Source organism: Drosophila serrata, unplaced genomic scaffold (assembly GCF_035046125.1).
Source record: "Drosophila serrata isolate PLE 108 unplaced genomic scaffold, ASM3504612v1 contig_265, whole genome shotgun sequence".
Classification (NCBI taxonomy): domain Eukaryota; kingdom Metazoa; phylum Arthropoda; class Insecta; order Diptera; family Drosophilidae; genus Drosophila; species Drosophila serrata.
Genome location: NW_028257163.1, coordinates 120,519 through 140,879, shown reverse-complemented (window position 1 = coordinate 140,879; position 20,361 = coordinate 120,519). Strand labels below are relative to the sequence as shown.

The window sequence follows — 20,361 nt, the reverse complement described above, 5'->3', positions numbered from 1 at the left end:
GCAGTATAACTTTTAATCAGATTTTCTAAATTTATACTTCTCACTAATTTTTTTTTTTTTTTGTGTTCTTTTAATAAATGTTAATTATATTATTTTTTGCTTTTTTCAGCACCTGAGCGATATGAAATATTCACAGATGACAAGACTTTTTGCGAATAATTTGAAACGTGATTCAATTAACCGATTACGTAAAGTAAGAAGTCCAGCTACAGCCGAAATGCCTCCACCTTTTCCCAACGGTTGGTATGGCATTCTGGAATCGTCCCGACTCAGAGACGGGGAGGCTACATTTTTGTCATGTTTAGGAGAACATCTGGTCGTGTATCGCACTCATACCCATGAGGTATATATTTTAGATGCTTATTGTCCGCACTTAGGAGCGAATTTGGGTATTGGAGGGCGCGTTGTCGGCGACTGTATTGAATGCCCTTTTCATAAATGGAGTTTCCGAGGATCAGATGGAGTCTGCACAAATATTCCGTACAGTACATCAGGTAAGGTATTCCCCTTTAATACAAGTTACCTATAAGTTGCGTTGTAAAATGAAAAATTTTCAAAATTGTATTTTGGAAATCTAATCACTTATAACTATACAGTAAAGCGTGGGGTGTAGAATTTTTCTATATTTTCATAATTCTCCCCTAACAGATAGTTGCCCTTAGAGTAATTGTAACATTGATTATAGATGCACCCCACGCTTTTAATTCTGATTTTGGTGATCTTGTTTATAATTATATACCATTGCTCTGAATTTAATAATTTTGTTCGTAATTATAAATTATTTTCTTCTTCTTAGTTCGGTTATTTATAAAAGCGTGTTTTTTTTAGTTTTTTTAAACTATTATTTATTATAATTTGAAGACAATAGGTGTCTATAATATAAGTTTCATTAATAATGATGGCAGCGGTGGTGCCGCATCCATGGTTAATTCATTTCTGAATTTTAACAAAGATATTTGATATCTAGAACCGCGCAACTGCGCTGCCAAGAACGTCAGCAGCGGAGCGGCTACCTTATGTATATCTCATATATACATATGTATTTATATATGCTCCTCGCTGCTGACAGTGGGTAGCTCAAGAGAGTTGGATGTACATGCTTGTGTATGCATAAGTCGAATCGTGGGAATGCTGATTTCTGCATTTCTTGTCAAGGCAGAGCTCGGGTGATCGTGTTACGGTCAGCTCGAACCATGTCTTGTGTTTATGTAAACATTACAGCAAAGTGTTACAGTGTGTGTCCCTTAAGTACTCTTGGTAGAGTGGGCTTTAGTTATATATGTACATACTGAACAATTACTAATTAACGCACGATAGATTAGTTTTATGCCGTATTTATTTTTGTATTCTTCTCTCGTCGGAGCTGCAACTGCCGATCGAACGCTTGGCTTGAATATTTATTCGCTTACAATGTAGCTTTGCTTAACAGATAAGGCGACAGAAGAAGAAGAGAGAGAGCAATAGATAAAAAGAGAAGAGCGCCTAAGAGCGCAGCAGGTGCAGCGAAGAGATACTTTTCCGCTGGAAGAGATACTTTTCCAACTTAATCGGCATTGTGGGGCAGAACGGCTGGCTACGAATTTGCGGCCTCCAATTGGCCAATAACTTTGCCGCAATGTGGCAAGCAACGGTTGTAGTCCTGTATGTAAATATTGCCTTTGTGACTGAATGATCCTTGGGTAACAATATCGGATGACTCTTATCGAAGTCCAAGTTTGAGCTCTGAAGCCTTCCGGAAACGGCAATAAAACGCAAATTCGCACTGCAACTTTTCAAAAATGTTGATAAATTTGCAGATCGATGAAACGTCAATGCAAACGGCTCTAACTAAAGTTGCGGAACGACGCTCCGGAAGATCCAGAGAGGGCCAATTCGGCGTGCTTTAAAAAGGGAAAGAAGGTCCGTTATCCCAAAGGGAATGATCCAGCAATTCTCTTGGGGTAAATCCTCGCTAGAAATAAAATCGTCCACTCATAAATCCCTGCGAACATTTTTTGCTCCAACTGGGAATGATTCCTCCTCATCATAGGAGAGCTGTTACATTGCTCTTATAGCCAAGAAGGCAGCTGGCTTTACTACGGTAGCAAGTGTGTCATCATCAGAATGATTGCAAGGATCCTTGACGATGGCAAATTTATGAGTTTATTTATTGCGTCAATCGGCAGCCCTCCAGACACGATCCAACCAAGTTTCGTGTTTTAAAGTATTGGCCACGCGCTATACAAATGAACTGGTCCCGTAGCAATTATTTGGAAAATGGAGTCACCACCAATTCTGATCGATTGAAATAAGAATAAGCGAGCGATATATTTTGCGGAATTTTCCATGGTTTTGCATTTATATTTAAATGATGCTGATAATTAGTGATACTATTAGTCACGACAGGAAAATGATGATCTCCGCATCACAAAATATACATAGTAGCTGAAGCAATTAATGCATTTGAGCTATATTTATGCAGGTTTTTTTCCCACCTGCTGGTTTGGTGTTTGCTTTACCAAGGCTTAATCCAAACAATCCATCATCCTACACCTCCTCTGCACAAACGACTACATAGAATCCCAAACAGATAGCTCGTTGATGGACAAATCCTCTTTCCATTTTTCGCGCGTCCCCTGATCCAGCTTTCGTGCGACGATGTAAATTAGCAATCCATCCAAAATTTGTTGCGTAGTGGCAAGGATACGGATTGCTCGCAGATGTGAACTCATGTAATCACTTAGCTCCCGAAGACCCTTGGCAGAAATATTGCCAAATATTGCCTGTACGTGTGCCTGAAAACTTTATTATTAATTCGATTTGTGAGTAAATCCTAAGCTTTTTTATAAGTGGGATTCGAGGGCTTAAGCGAACGTATGGTTTCTAGAGCCACGCCGCCTAAGCTTGACCTTAGATATTGTAATTTTTCAATACCACTTAGCTCCTCATCATTTCCGATGACCGTGGTAAACGTCGCAATAAAATCCGACCAATCAGAATAGGATCCACTGAACCGAGCTATCTCTAGAATTGACAACCTTCCTAGATCGGAAAGAAAGATCCGGATGATTAATAATGTCGATGGATTACGACTTGCGATGCGCCGCAAAACCTCTATTTATTTTCGCCTTTACATCTATAAACGCTATGGGAAATTCGATCCGATGGTCGCTCGCTATCTCCACAAAGTACAAATTTTCCAGCGAAGTCTGTGTGGAATCAAAGGCCAGGATTAAGGAATTAATACACTACATTCGCGCTAGTAAATCAGCTTCATCAAACTAATCTACCGACTCTGCGTTTATATAATAATACATCGAGTTCAATTGCCGCAGAAGGGATTGGGCTTTGGCTCGGTAGAAGTCCACGTCACTTCGCGGTTCATTTTGAGGCTTAACCATGTTTTCCGTATAGGACATTTTTATTTTCTGTCAATCGGACGCTTGGCTTCAATATTTATTCGCTTACAATGTAGCTTTGCTTAATAGATAAGGTGAGAGAAGAAGAAGAGAGAGCAATAGGTAAAATTGCTTTTTTTTACTGCGATTTCATTATTTACTTAAAATAATTAAATTACCCTCAAAAAGGTCACATCTGCAGATGACTTAATATTGGGTGACGGCAACAACATAAAGCCCGCCAAGTGCACTGGTGATCTGCGAAACCTGCAGCAATCCAAAACTTAAAGAGCTAAAAAGATTTTATCGAGATTGCGTAAAACTAATGATATTTTCTTGGGGCTGGGTACTAATTTTAATAGCCTAAATCAAGCATCGTAAGCCCAAAAAAGTTTTTTGGCCTGTACTATTTGAACGGGTCTTAACAACTAAAATTCGGAGATAGAAAATAAGTAAAAGTGGAAAGATTTTAATGTTCTAATTAAGTACCGTAAATAATAACAAGAAAGGAAGCTAACTGCGGCACGCCTAAGTGTACATACCCTTGGAGATAAAACTTCGATCACTATGAATTAATAAAATAAAAATTATATATATTAAAAAGCAATAATGTAATGCCTGCCTTCATTTTATTCCCCCCTACTTATTATTGTTACAGTTCTACATCCACAGTTTTGCATTTTCCTCTATATCTTACGATCGTTTATACGGGAGCTATAAGATATAGTCTTCCGGATTTCATAAAACTAAAATTGAAATTCTAGAATAATATAAAAGGGCTTTATCTCAAATTTAAAATTTTTGTTGTAAAAATTTTCGGATCGTTCCTATGTGATATGTTGTCCGATCCGGCCCGTTCCGACATATTTATATACGAGAGAGAGTATATAGAAGATTAACTACAAAGTTTCATTTAGATAGCTTCAAAACTGAGAGACTAGTTTGCGTAGAAACGGACAGACGGACAGACAGACATAGCTAGATCGACTCGGCTGTTGATGCTGATCAAGAATACATATACTTTAAGTGGTCGGAAGTGACTCCTTCACTGCGTTGCAAACTTCTGTTTAAAATTTTAATATTTTGAATAAAAATTGTTAAAAAATATAGAGTGGTATGGCAATGACATATATCGTTGAATATCGATAAGATGATTTTGTTTGTTGATTCTGTTTTGTAATTGCACAGCGAGTGTATTCTAAGAACTCTGAAATTAAGCACTCACATCTATATATATAAAAATGCTCTATTCGTGTCTACTTCCTTCATAGACTTGAAAAGTTCTGAACCGTTTCAGCCCAAATTTTTACACAACATGCGTTGAGGTTCCAGCTCGGTTATTGTCTACTTTTGATGTTGATAGCTTATCTGCGGTTGCGAAAATATCAATTTTTTTAGCGTTTCCCCGTGCCCCTACTGCTGCGCCCCTTACAGGCAGCCAGCTGAATAAAAGCATTTCCTGTCAAACATTCAAAACATATTGAAAGAAGAAATTGGAGATAAAAATTGTATTTTTTTTTTGTTCAGGTTCAGTAAGAAACGAAGTCATGCCACCCAAGAAGTCGAGTTTGCATTCCGATATAGTCCAACTGTTGATTATAGCTAGAATTGGCCGGATGCATCAGGTCTGCACATACTGCCAGGCTCTCAAATTCAAAAACTAACCAAAAGGATTGCGCTTCCGGGAAAGTGAAATTGAGGAGAATAGAGAAACGAAGAATATTGTATACCAGCAAGTATTACAGAATTAAATGAATTTGAAAATTATTCTTTTTTTGTTTGACTTATTTCTTATGCGCACGCATAACCACAATATGCCACAGAGAAACGTGGCAGGGTACAGCTAGTTTCCAATAGTTTCTTCAATGTCCAAAAGTAATAGAAAAAAATAATTTTTGACGGTCGTGTTTGTTCAATCCCGGTAAAAAATGAACTATTCCCTGCGTGGAAAGTTCTGGACTTGAGGCCGAGTGAATGTCTTCGCGTTAAACACGGTTGCGATTGTGTGCGTGTAATAGTACCTGTAAATAGTGATCTATTCCCTGAGTGGAAAGTTCTTGACTTAGGGCTTGTGGTTTCGCGATTAAGCACAGAAAAATTAATACGAGTATGAGTAACATAGAAAGACTTGACAATTACAGTGCATGGGCTGTGCAAATTAAAAGCTTTTTAATATACGCAGATTTTGTAGGCATTGGTTTGCCGTCGTATTGTAAAGATTGAAAATGACAGGGAATAAGTCAAGGCAGCATTTAATATACATTCATAAATGATGAAAAAGCTCTTGCGAGCATAATGTTACACATAAAACCGTCTCAAATAAATCATGTAATATATGGTATTAGTGCAGCAGAAGCACCGAACAAGCTTCTTGGAATTTGTACATCGGTCATAACCGTTTATTTCTACTTTTGCACATGCTTTGCATGAAATTGGCAGAAGAAGACAATATTGGATCGCATATAAACAAGTTTTCTGATATTCTGATATTGTGATGCTACCCGAAGAAGTTATAATGATTTTGTTGCTGCCTGCTCTAAGTGACGCCTTCGAAAATTTGGTTGTTGCTGTCGAGATGCGCGACAGATTTTTGTCGTTGAGTATGCTGAAAATCAAATTGCTGGACGAAGGAGAGAGACAAGAATGTGCTTGGACAGTGCCACGACGCATTTTGCTTTCCAATCGCTCTAGTTTTACACCTATTAAGGAACAACGAAAAAAAGAATTTTTCACGGAGGTAATAACATCATGTCGAAAGGCCTTGGAAATATAGAATTTTCTAGAAATAGTGACCAAATCGGAAATAAATAAAGGCGAATCATTGCGACATGCGAGATAACTGTAAAGTCGTTTCCCAAGGTTGCAGAAAATAGGACGAACAATATTTTGCAACGCGTACACATCTAACGGTGGATCTCGATAAATCGCTATAAATGCATATGTGAACACGCGAAATGAAGTTTTCGACAAATTCATCGAGTTTAAAGCCAAGTTAGCTAAACAAAGCGAAGAAAGGCTTAAAATCCTGTGCAGCAATAACGGACGGGAGTACTTGAATAAAAGAGAAAGAGAGAGCTAACTGTACCGTATACAACAAAACGGTGTGGCGGAAAGAGCGAATAGAGACCTTTTTGAGATGGCCCGGAGCATGTTGCAGTATGCTAATGTGGACAAAGCATTTCGGGCGGAAGCCGTAGAAGCTGCGGCATACTTGCGGAATAGATCGGAGTCATCACCACTTGTGAATGTATCGCCATGTATTCGGAGCTAAAGAAATCGGATTGGAAAAGTAAGATTTTCGTAAATACCAACCAAAAGGAATTGAGTATGTTTTTGTAGGGTATTCAGATACGGCTACTGCTTACCGTTTGTATAATTCATGTCAGGGAAAACTGACGAAGTCACTTGACGTAATATTTTAGGGGTACTTTCAGAAGCAAGAATATAATAAACTTATTTTCTCTCCACAAATTGAAGAGATCTCAGCTTATGACGAAAATGAGCCCGACACATATATCAGCAAGGAAAGCAAGAAAAAAGAACCATCAGAAGTAGACCCTAGTCGGACTTTGCTTCATGCGGTGAGCAATTCAGGATAGAAAACTATGTCAAGCAGGGAATCGAACGCTGCTCCGTTCAACGTAGAATTCTATGCTGAGGTATTTGCCTTTCGGGATATTTTTTTTTTACCACGAAGTCCGACGAAAATAAAAATCCCGGCAAGTATTTTACGTTTTGCTTTTTAAATATTTAGAGAATAGAATTCTATTAATATGAGCTTAATATTATATTTTCGAGAATTTGTGTACTTTTTATGTAGTATAATTTTGTTATCTTATTTAACCACAGTTATTGATTTATTGGAACTTTGTTGGTCAATCTTTAACAGAAACAAATATTTTTAAAGAAAATTCATTGAATTAACAAATTAATTAACAAATTTAAAAAAATAAAGTTAGAAAAAGTTTGCTTTGAACTTGTGCTAGCCTCTTTGAAAGGCGGGTGCTCTAACCCCTGAGCAACGCGTCACGATCGCCTCGCGACGGCAAAGTTGAATATCAAGCGACGAAAAAAATAAATGTTCATAAAGGGTTTTAAGTTTTTGTCCCTCTTACACGCGATATCCACATGTGTGTATATTGCCGCCTCAATTTTAGTTGTCTACGTGGCGCGATGTGTAAGCGGCCTGACTGTTAAACATTAAGACGTAGGTTCAATCCCCAGTTGGTCGTATAATATTCTAAAAAAGTTTGTGAGTATGGTTGAAAATGATTTACTTTAATTAACAATTAAAAAAAATGTGCTTGTAAAAAATTCGAAGCTTCATATTTAGTTTAGAATTTGTTTATTAAAATTTTTTCCTAAATTTTTTCAATACCTCTCATGATAAATATCATTATGAGTCGAGCAGCAACGGCGGTATCATGAATTACCCAGCTACCAAAAGTGAGGGTATTTTCAGATGACTATGTGCTGCCAGAAGCAGAGGTGCTGTTAAACGATAAACGGAGTCCTGGGAGACCAAAACTTGTTCGTACTGGCGGCGTTGGAGACCTCGAAAGGAGTACCAAAGTGTCAATGTCATAAAAAAACGAGATGTTGAGGTTCCAACAAACTTAAAAGATGCACTTAGTTCAAAATACGCAGAAGACTGGAAGAATTCTATGCAAGAGGAAATTGATAGTCTTCAAAAAAGAAAAACTTGGACACTCGTCGAGCTACCTGGGGGGGAGAAGGCTATTGGGTGCAAGTGGGTCTACGTGGTCAAGCGACATAAGCATGGCATTGTTAAACGTTTAAAGTCACAGCTTGTCGTAAAGGGCTTTGCGCAAAAATTTGGTATCAACTAATCTGAGACGTTTTCGCCGGTGGCCAGATATTCATCAATAAGACTGATTATTGCTGTAGCAATCGAATGTGGTATTTATATGCACCAGCTTGATGTTTCTTCCACTTATCTCATTAGTGAGCTCCGTGATGTAATGTATATGAAACAACCTGAGCAAATCAAGTTGAAATCTCTTTCATCTTTCCAAGTGAACGGACGTGTTTTTTTTCTTACGCTCCCGTTTTGTATTAAAGATTGATTCTAACCACTGGGGTTAACTTAAATTTTCTAATTTGTGTTTATAACTTCCCGTTCACTTCTCGTGTGCATACAGCTATTCTAATTTGTGTACATAATTGGCTTTATTTTCCTTTTTAGTTGTGCTGCTAGTGTTAGCTTTTGCATATTTTGCATTCCTTTTTGTGCCTTCTTCGTTTAGCTTTTGTTTGCGCCGTCGCAACAGCTAAACGTTTTATCTATCTATCTCCCACGCTCTATCACTTTCTCGCTTTAGCTGGGCTGCTGCACTTCTTATCTCATCTGATCTCATTCGCTCTCCCGCTCTCTCGATCTCGCTGAGACTCTTCACTTCTTTCTTAATAGCTCTGTTGTTATTTTTTCAAAGTGCAAGTACAGTGGTAAGTCCATATAATGTCCGGAAATATTGTCTGTTTCGTCAAAACCTGCAAAAAGGCAATTGCTGCAGGTGACCTTACAATCGGCTGCTGGCTGTGGGACAACGTCATGCACGCCAAGTGTATTGGAGTTGCAGCTCGGACGGTGGACGATGTAAAAAAAAACATCGGCCTGCGTTTCTGTTGTGAGGCCTGTCGCGATGTAGAAAGGGAGATGATGTCTTTCATGCGGCAAACCAAAAGCGGTTTTAAGGGCATTTTAACGAGTTTTCGTAAAACTCTTGATATGTTCTTGGCGCTGGACACCCAATTTAATAGCCTTACGCTATTAAATGAGTCTCCTAGGCGAAAAAAAACTGCTACTGGTGGGCAGCATATAGACGGACCCCAACTACCTGCAGCGGGCTCTCAGCAGCAGCCTCCCTCGGCACAGCCCTCGACCTCAGCATTAATTCCAAGAGTGCTGAGATCGAGCGCTAGAAAAGATTCGGTATCCGAATGTGCAGCGGGAGTGTCCGTACCGCCGGTGATTTCTGTTTTATCCCCTGGGGGGTCGCAAATATTGACCCCTCAAAGTCCCGTGTTTAACGATATATCTGCCCAGGGTGTTAGGCCCGGAATACCGGCCGACAATGGCACGGCAGATAACCAATCTGCCTTGCCAAAAGCCCTTATAGCTGTGCCACCAACGAGACATATTTTTGTCTCGCGGCTTTCCCCTGACCAAACATCGGAAGATGTTCTCGCCTTTATACAAGGCAAAACCAAAGCCGAAAAAATGAAGATAAAAGTGGAAAAGTTCAAATTTTCTTACGCAAGGGACAATTTCATCTTTCAAAATAAATGTCCCTAACGATTTGCTCTCCCAACTTCTGGCCAGAGTACATCGTTGTTAAGGAGTTCGAGGCGAAGAAAAAGAAAGAGCGGCCTGTAGGAATAACTCTTCCCAGGCCTGATCATACCACTGCGCCTTCTAAGTCTTCCAATCCCGATCCAAAAAACTAACCCACTCCCTAGGTATTTCCTATCAGAATGCAAGAGGCTTACGTAGTAAGCTTCCTAACTTGTATTCTGATAGCCTTTCGTTTGTATCTCAGGTAATTGTGCTCACAGAAACCTGGTTAAAGCCGGAGATTCTGAGCTCCGAAGTTTTTCCAGCTGTGTTCACGGTATATCGGCTAGATCGCCCTATCAGACGCGGGGGTGGAGTTCTTATAGCGGTGGACTCCTCACTCACGTCAGAATTATTAACCTTCGAGGAATGCAACGATGTTGAATTCCTCTGTGTGAAGCTATCTATGAAATGTAGCTCCATTTTTATTACCTGTTCCTACATACCTCCACTGTCGGAACTTCCTATTTATTGGAATCACCTTTCCGCTATTCAGATGGTTTCCAGTAGACTTTTGGATAGAGACCAGTTGGTAGTTCTAGGAGATTTTAATATCCCTGGTGCTATTTGGTGCTCAAATAATTCCACCAATACTCTTAATACACCTACACAATATGACTTTATCGCTGGCTTGTTTGACATTTCGCTGTCTCAAGTCAACCATGTGCGAAATTCCTTACAGCGCTTGCTTGATCTTTGCTTCGTCTCTGATCCTGCGAGAGTCAGTTTAGCAAGGGTGGCGCCTCTGATGCAGCCCGAAGATCCTTATCATCCAACTTTCGATGTGACTCTTGATATTGGGTGTGACGTACAGAATATTTCTGACCGTCCAGCCAATAAAGTCTTATGTTTTCGCAAAACGGACTTTGAACGGCTGAATAATTTTATAAACGAGTTAAATTGGTCTGATCTATACATGTGCACTGACATGGCAGTTGCCGTGGATATTTTTTACAGTGCCATGAATTCATTTTTTACTGAATGTGTTCCGTTATATTATCCGCCAAGCTCGAATAAACCGCCGTGGTTTACTAAAGAGTTGAGCCGACTTAAAAATAAAAAATCTAGACTGTATGCTAAATTTAAAATCACCAGTTCTCAATCTGCCCTTTCATCTATTTATCAGCTCGGTCAAACTTTACCGTTCTGAACGCGCAGTGTTATAAAAACTATTTAACTCGTTGTAGGGCCCAGTTCTCACAGGACCCAAAACAGTTTTATAATTTCGTTAACACTAAACGTAAGCCTAAAACAAATCCTTCCTCGCTTTCATTTGAAAATACTACCGCAAATAATGATCAGGCAATAGCCGATCTATTTTCGCAGTTTTTTCAAACAACCTATTCTAGCTCTTCGTATCTACACCAGACCTATTCCTACGACATACCCAAGTCAAACTTAATTTTCTGTCCTAGCCTAAACGAAAGCTCTCTCCTTTTAGATCTTCATCGTGTCAAGCCAGTTTATTCGCCAGGTCCCGACGGAATTCCTGGCTGTGTGCTCAGGTATTGTGCCGACGCCCTGTGCTATCCCCTTCTGAAATTGTTTACATTGTCCTTGGAAACCTCCCACTTTCCCATTATTTGGAAGGAATCGTTTATTATTCCTCTCCACAAAAAAGGTAGCAAATTGGATGCCAGCAATTATAGAGGAATCTCTCAGTTGTCGGCCATCCCTAAATTATTTGAAAACATTATCACCCCTCACTTACAGCACCTTTGTAGATCGGTTATTTCTCCATGTCAACATGGTTTTATTAAGCGAAGATCAACAACAACAAATCTTTTGGAGCTCTCTTCCTATATTATAAAGGGCTTCCATAATAATTGTCAGACAGATGTAATCTATACTGATTTCAGTAAAGCATTTGACTCTGTTAACCATTCTCTCCTCATTAGAAAACTCGATTCAATGGGTTTTCCAAGTGATCTTCTTAATTGGATCTCAAGTTATTTGAATGACAGGACGCAAAAGGTCCTCTTTAAGAATAATTTATCCAATGTTCTAAGGGTTACATCTGGCGTCCCGCAAGGAAGCCATTTGGGACCCTTATTGTTTACATTATTTATAAATGACCTGCCCAAAGTCTTGACTAACTCCAGAGTGCTTATGTACGCGGATGACGTCAAGCTTTGCGTGCAATACAATGACGTTGCCTGCCAGTCGGATTTACAAACAGATCTTAATAATTTTCAAACTTGGTGCCGTGTAAACTTATTTAACTTAAATGACTCGAAATTCAAGCTAATGACATTCTCACGTGTCGTTCCTAAGCTTGCTACTTACACGCTGAACTGCTGCTCTTTGGAAAGAATTAATTCTGTTGACGATTTGGGCGTCCGTTTGGACCCAAAACTTGACTTTATTGATCATACTTCGTCTATGGTGAATAGAGCCAGGGGTGTGCTTGGATTTATTTAACGGTGGTCGAAGGAATTCAATGACCCCTATGTTACTAAATCCTTATATACTTCCTTAGTTCGTCCTATCCTAGAATATGGATGCTGCGATTGGAGCCCTCAGTACGGCGTCCATAGTAAACGCATTGAGTCGGTTCAAAAGAACTTTTTACTTTTCGCTCTACGCGGTTTAAATTGGGATGCACACGAAAGATTACCTTCCTACTCCAGTGACTCCTATTAATAAACTTGCCGTCCTTAGCCAATCGTAGAACGATGCTAGGGATAACCTTTATTTTTAACCTCATACATGGTGATGTGGAAAGTGCTGACTTGTTGAGTCAGCTTAATTTCCATGTACCATGTAGAACTACTAGATCCTATATCCCATTAGTGTTGCGCCACTGTAGAACCTCCTTTGAACTGCATGAACCTTTTAAAGTGCTATGTGCAAATTATAATGATTTGTACACACTAATCTCTAACGTTGATACCCTTCCCAAATTAAAATCTTTAATACTAACACACTTAGTAAGCATGCAAGCTAACAATCTGGCAGCACGCCGGTAGTCAATTTTCCTCGTATTCTGTCCTATATTTTCCATCGCGCCTACTAACACCTAACCCAAACAGGCACGTGCCTGGTGTCATACGGGCCACTTGAATGTACTGACCTTAGTGCATCAACGTCCAAGAAGGAAAAAAAAAATACCAATCCTTTATAGGCTCGCTCAGGAATTTGGCAATTTTGATACCGAAACACCCAAGCCTTCCGGACGACCAGTGACCGTTGATACGGATAAAATCATGGAAATAGTGGAAAAAGATCGTCATGTGACTATTAGAAGCATCTCAGAGGAGCTGCAACTAAGCACGGAAACCGTTCATAGGCATTTAAAGTCGAAAAATTTAACAAAATAGCTCGATGTATGGGTGCCGCATGAGTTATCCCCAGGCCCCATACATCTTTGGTGACGCGTCACAAGCTACGGGAGCTTGGTTGGGAAGTGTTAATGCATCCACCTTATAGTCCGGACATTGTCCCAAGCGATAACCATCTGTTTTTGGCCAAGCAAAATTTTTTCGATGGACAAAAATTGAGTTCAAGGGAGGATTGTGAAAATCGAATCGCCGAGTTTTTTGCCAGTAGAGACAAGGACTTCTTTAGGAGAGGCATGTACAAGCTACCATCAAAATGACAGAAAATCATCAAAGACAACTTAAATCTGACAATGATAACTATGTTAAAATCGTCGTCAAAAATCAATAAGGAAACCGGTATGTCATTACCAAACAACCTAATTTTATATTTTATATATTTAGTAAAAAATCCTCTGTCACGCGCGCAGCAAATAAATTATAGATTTGAAATATGTATCAATAGAAAACATGATAGCAGATTTATAAACTATGAATATAAGTAAGGTTAAGCATGTGAAATGCAATAAAATTATGGTTTTGCTGTAAATCATACATGGGCACAAAAAATAACTAACTGGGCCAGACATCAAATTTTAACAACAACAGCCAGCGTCGCTTCTCGTCATAATTATGAGGCTTACAAAAATGTTAGGAAAGTAAATACAGTGACAAAAGTTTTGGAGTTTTTTTTATGAATATTTTTTTTACTAACTGCTCAAAGTCAACTTTATCTTCACACACATGCCTTTAAGTTTTTGTTTTCCTGACGTCTTGTGTACTACCCCTTCTAAATTTTATTACACTATTCTTAGAAATCTCTCTCTTTTCCCTTATCTATATATATAAAAATGCTCTGTTCGTGTCTACTTCCTTCATAGACTTGAAAAGTTCTGTACCGTTTCAGCCCAAATTTTTACACAACATGCGTTGAGGTTCCAGCTCGGTTATTGTCTACTTTTGATGTTGATAGCTTATCTGCGGTTGCGAAAATATCAATTTTTTTAGCGTTTCCCCGTGCCCCTACTGCTGCGCCCGCCACAGGCAGCCAGCTGAATCGAAGCATTTCCTGTCAAACATTCAAAACATATTGAAAGAAGAAACTTGAAAAGTTCTGAACCGTTTAAGCCCAAATTTTTACACAACATGCGTTGAGGTTCCAGCTTGGTTATTGTCTACTTTTTATGTTGATAGCTTATCTGCATTTGCGAATATATCACTTTTTTAGCGTTTTCCCGTGCCCCTACTGCTGCGCCCCTTACAGGCAGCCAGCTGAATCAAAGCATTTCCTGTCAAACATCCCAAAAATATTGAAAGAAGAAATAGGAGATTAAAATTTAATTTTTTTTTGGTCAGTTTCAGTAAGAAACGAAGTCATGCCACCCAAGAAGTCGAGTTTGGGTCGTCGTACTCGCAATACAGAAGCAAACAGACGTAAGATTACGAATATGACTGACGAAGAGCGGGCCTCCATCCGAGAGACTGAGCGGCTGAGAGCAATGCAGATGCACAAAGCGGAATCAGCAGAAAGACGAGCAGATAGGCTTAAGAGAAAACGATTGAGTGTTAGGCAGTCGCGTTCTGCAGCATTCGATTTGATTCACTCTCAAAATAATGAACGCAACAGGGCAAGGGTAGCTGAAGCTCGTTTAAAGCTTGCAAAAGATCAAAACCTGCAATACAATTGTCTTGCATTCAGATATAATCCAACTGTTGATTACAGCTCGAATCGCAATGTCGTTATTGGCCGGATGCATCAGGTCTGCATATACTGTCAGGCTCCTTCGATTGAATCAAACGAAACTTCGGTCCGAGGAATATATCCATTTGCGGGATGCTGTAATGAATGACCGTAATACAACCAACGTTGGAAAGCTCACAATTTTGCCATCCTCATACATATTGCAATTCCGTGAAATCGATTAAATATAACTGCAAGTACGTGAATAAAGGCAGCGATATGGCAGTTTTTGGTGTTCAGGCAGAAAATGGTGACAGCAATGGAGTACGAGTTGTCGATGAAATCTCTCAATACCAGGCTGGAAGATACATAAGCAGCAACGAGGCTGCATGGCGAATTTTTTCGTTCCCAATTCATGAACGATATCCAGCTGTAGTTCACTTGGCAGTCAATTTGGAGAATGGTCAACGTATCTATTTCACAGAACTAAATGTGCAAGAAAGAGTCCTGAATCCGCCTACGACAACTCTGACTGCCTTCTTCACCTTATGCCAGGAAGATGCTTTTGCCATAACCTTGATGTATTCAGAAGTGCCCTCTTATCCACAATATGCCACAGAGAAACGTGGCAGGGTACAGCTAGTCTATAAATATAAAAATAATCTGTTCGTGTCTACTTCCATTATAGACTTGAAAAGTACTGAACCGTTTAAGCCCAAATTTTGACACAACATGCGTAGAGGTTCCAGCTCGGTTATTGTCTACTTTTGATGTTGATAGCGTATCTGCATTTGCGAATATATCACTTTTTTCGCGTTTTCCCGTGCCCCTACTGCTGCGCCCCTTACAGGCAGCCAGCTGAATCAAAGCATTTCCTGTCAAACATTCAAAACATATTGGAAGAAGAAATTGGAGATAAAAAGTCTATTTTTTTGGTCAGTTTCAGTAAGAAACGAAGTCATGCCACCCAAGAAGTCGAGTTTGGTTCGTCGTACTCGGAATACAGAAGCAAACAGACGTAAGATTACGAATATGACTAACGAAGAGCGGGCCTCCATCCGAGAGACTGAGCGGCTGAGAGCAATGCAGATGCACAAAGCGGAATCAGCAGAAAGACGAGCAGATAGGCTTAAGAGAAAACGATTGAGAGTTAGGCAGTCGCGTTCTGCAGCAATCGATTTGATACACTCTCAAAATAATGAACGCGACAGGGCAAGGGTAGCTGAAGCTCGTTTAAAGCTTGCAGAAGATCAAAACCTGCAATACAATCGTCTTGCATTCCGATATAATACAACTGTTGTTTATAGCTCGAATTGGATTGTGTTGCGCTTTCGGGAAAGTGAAATTGCCTCAACTTGAAGCACCACCAGAGCCTCTGCACTCTCTATTCGCTTGATCTACTGCTGAATCGAAGCATTTCCTGTCGAACATAAGGAAATACAACTCTTGCTTCCAAACGACGTCACTTGGTGCGGAAATTATAAATGCGCAATTCATGCCAACTTTTAAAATCAAAGGACAAATCTATCACAAAGCAGGTTCCCTGCTTCCGTTCCCAGACAGCGAACATAAATTTCTTCAAATGTACTTCATTGGTGATATGATACCTTCGGATACCAATAAAATTGTCATTCATGCAGACAAAACGCCTGCTGGAGAACATATCAGGAGATATAATGCTCCAACTATAGACGAAGTGGCAATTGTCATCGTCGGGGATCAGTTCCAACCTCGAAATATTATTCTCCATCGACGAAACGATCGATTGGTAAACGTCGCAGAAACTCACCGTTGTTACGATGCTTTGCAGTATCCACTCATCTTCTGGGATGGTGCCGATGGATACCATTTCAATGTGAGGATGGTAGATCCAGTCAATGGTGTAGAAACGAATAAAAAGTGCAGCGCGATGAACCGTTACTCATACCGATTAATGGTTCGGAGGACCGATGACAATCATATATTGAAATATCGTCAGTTGTTTCATCAGTACATTGTCGATATGTATGCAAAAATGGAAACAGAACGTTTGCTGTTCCTCCGATTGAATCAGACGAAACTTCGGTCCGAGGAATATATCCATTTGCTGTGATGAATGACCGTAATACAAACAAATTTTGGAAAGCTCACGATTTTGCCATCCTCATACATAGGTAGTCCACGCCACATGCAGGAATATGCTCAAGATGTCATGGCATATGTTCGTTGCTACGGCCGTCCAGACTTCTTTATCACCTTCACATGCAATCCAGCTTTGTACGAGATAGTAAAGCTGTTATTTCCTGGACAATCATATAGGGATAGGCATAACATCACAGCCCGTGTTTTCAGACAACAGCTCAAGTCACTGATGGATTTCATTGTGAAACATGGAGTTTTTGGATCTGTGCGGTGCTGGATGTATTCAGTAGATTGGCAGAAGAGAGGATTGCCGCATGCGCACTTACTGATTTGGCTGTATGATAAAATTACTCCAGACGAAATCGACGATGTTATATGCGCTGAGATTCCACGGGCCGAGGTTGATACGGATTTGCATGCAGTTGTCATCAAGAACATGATCCATGGCCTCGTGATACCCTCAACCCATGTTGACCATGAATGGTAGACGGGAAGTGTTCCAAGCGATATCCTCGAGCATTTGCAGCCAACACCGTAACAGGGGACGATGGATATCCTCTGTATAGGAGACGGTCAACTGAAGATGGAGGGACTTCCGTAACTTTAAACATAAGAATTGGTGATATTGAGGTAGACAATCGTTGGGTGGTTCCATACTCACCCCTATTGTCAAAATCATACAAAGCGCACATCAACGTAGAATATTGCAATTCCGTGAAATCGATCCCAATTCATGAACGCTATCCAGCTGTAGTTCACTTGGCAGTCAATTTGGAGAATGGTCAACGTGTCTATTTCACTAAATGTGCAAGAAAGAGTCCTGAATCCGCCTACGACAACTCTGACTGCCTTCTTCACCTTATGCCAGGAAGATGCTTTTGCCATAACTTTGATATATTCAGAAGTGCCCTCTTAACCACAATATGCCACAGAGAAACGTGGCAGGGTACAGCTAGTCTATAAATATAAAAATGCTCTGTTCGTGTCTACTTCCATTATAGACTTAAAAAGTTCTGAACCGTTTAAGCCCAAATTTTGACACAACATGCGTTGAGGTTCCAGCTCGGTTATTGTCTACTTTTGATGTTGATAGCTTATCTGCGTTTGCGAATATATCAGTTTTTTTTTCGCGTTTCTCCGTGCCCCTACTGCTGCGCCCTCTACAGGCAGCCAGCTGAATCGAAGCATTTCCTGTCAAACATCCCAAAAATTTTGAAAGAAGAAATAGGAGATTAAAATTTAATTTTTTTCTTGGTCAGTTTCAGTAAGAAACGAAGTCATGCCACCCAAGAAGTCGAGTTTGGGTCGTCGTACTCGCAATACAGAAGCAAACAGACGTAAGATTACGGGCCTCCATCCGAGAGACTGAGCGGCTGAGAGCAATGCAGATGCACAAAGCGGAATCAGCAGAAAGACGAGCAGATAGGCTTAAGAGAAAACGATTGAGTGTTAGGCAGTCGCGTTCTGCAGCATTCGATTTGATTCACTCTCAAAATAATGAACGCAACAGGGCAAGGGTAGCTGAAGCTCGTTTAAAGCTTGCAAAAGATCAAAACCTGCAATACAATCGTCTTGCATTCCGATATAATACAACTGTTGTTTATAGCTCGAATCGCAATGTCTTTATTGGCTGGATGCATCAGGTGTGCACATACTGTCAGGCTCTCAAATTCAAATTCATGCCAACTTTTAAAATCAAAGGACAAATCTATCGCAAAGCAGGTTCCCTGCTTCCGTTCCCAGACAGCGAACACAAATTTCTTCAAATGTACTTCATTGGTGATATGATACCTTCGGATACCAATAAAATTGTCATTGATGCAGACAAAACGCCGGCTGGAGAACATATTAGGAGATATAATGCTCCAACTATAGACGAAGTGGCAATTGTCATCGTCGGGGATCAGTTCCAATCTCGAGATATTATTCTCCATCGACGAAACGATCGATTGGTAAACGTCGCAGAAACTCACCGTTGTTACGATGCTTTGCAGTATCCACTCATCTTCTGGGATGGTGCCGATGGATACCATTTCAATGTGAGGATGGTAGATCCAGTCAATGGTGTAGAAACGAATAAAAAGTGCAGCGCGATGAACCGTTACTCATACCGATTAATGGTTCGGAGGACCGATGACAATCATATATTGAAATGTCGTCAGTTGTTTCATCAGTACATTGTCATACAGAACGTTTTCTGTTCCTCCGATTGAATCAGACGAAACTTCGGTCCGAGGAATATATCCATTTGCGGGTTGCTGTGATGAATAACCGTAATACAACCAACGTTGGAAAGCTCACGATTTTGCCATCCTCATACATAGGTAGTCCACGCCACATGCAGGTATATGCTCAAGATGCCATGGCATATGTTCGTTGCTACGGCCGTCCAGACTTCTTTATCACCTTCACATGCAATCCAGCTTTGTACGAGATAGTAAAGCTGTTATTTCCTGGACAATCATATAGGGATAGGCATGACATCACAGCCCGTGTTTTCAGACAACAGCTCAAGTCACTGATGGATTTCATTGTGAAACATGGAGTTTTTGGATCTGTGCGGTGCTGGATGTATTCAGTAGAATGGCAGAAGAGAGGATTGCCGCATGCGCACATACTGATTTGGCTGTATCATAAAATTACTCCAGACGAAATTGACGATGTGATATGCGCTGAGATTCCACGGGCAGAGGTTGATACAGACTTGCATGCAGTTGTCATCAAGAACATGATCCATGGCCCATGTGGTACCCTCAACCCAAGTTCACCATGCATGGTAGACGGGAAGTGTTCCAAGCGATATCCTCGAGCATTTGCAGCCAACACCGTAACAGGGGACGATGGATATCCTCTGTATAGGAGACGGTCAACTGAAGATGGCGGGACTTCGGCAACTTTAAAAATGAGAATTGGTGATATTGAGGTAGACAATCGTTGGGTGGTTCCATACTCACCCCTATTGTCAAAATCATACAAAGCGCACATCAACGTAGAATATTGCAATTCCGTGAAATCGATTAAATATAACTGCAAGTACGTGAAGAAAGGCAGCGATATGGCAGTTTTTGGTGTTCAGGCAGAAAATGGTGACAGCAATGCAGTACGAGTTGACGATGAAATCTCTCAATACCAGGCTGGAAGATACATAAGCAGCAACGAGGTTGCATGGCGAATTTCGTTCCCAATTCATGAACGCTATCCAGCTGTAGTTCACTTGGCAGTCAATTTGGAGAATGGTCAACGTGTCTATTTCACAGAACTAAATGTGCAAGAAAGAGTCCTGAATCCGCCTACGACAACTCTGACTGCCTTTTTCACCTTATGCCAGAAAGATGCTTTTGCCAGAACCTTGATGTATTCAGAAGTGCCCTCTTAACCACAATATGCCACAGAGAAACGTGGCAGTGTACAGCTATTTTTAAATAAATAAGTTGTTATGGATCTTCACAAAAAATTAAGCATATCGGATGCCATCAATTATAGAGGTATCTCTCTAGTAATTGTCGACCA

At 40.2% G+C, this 20,361-nt stretch overlaps 1 protein-coding gene and 1 pseudogene across 3 annotated transcripts in view; one reads left to right on the top strand and one right to left on the bottom strand.

Annotated features, from left to right (window-relative positions):
- The window catches only part of nvd (cholesterol 7-desaturase nvd), a 131,554-nt gene that overhangs the window by 18,342 nt on the left and 92,851 nt on the right, over positions 1-20,361 (top strand). For all 3 annotated transcript variants that reach the window (XM_086833010.1, XM_020957210.2, XM_086833011.1), the window contains exon 2: positions 110-494. In XM_086833010.1, coding sequence (XP_086689136.1) covers positions 110-494 — 385 coding nt within the window. The remainder of the gene's footprint in view (positions 1-109; positions 495-20,361) is intronic.
- Positions 2,454-3,398, bottom strand: LOC147643600 (uncharacterized; annotated as a pseudogene).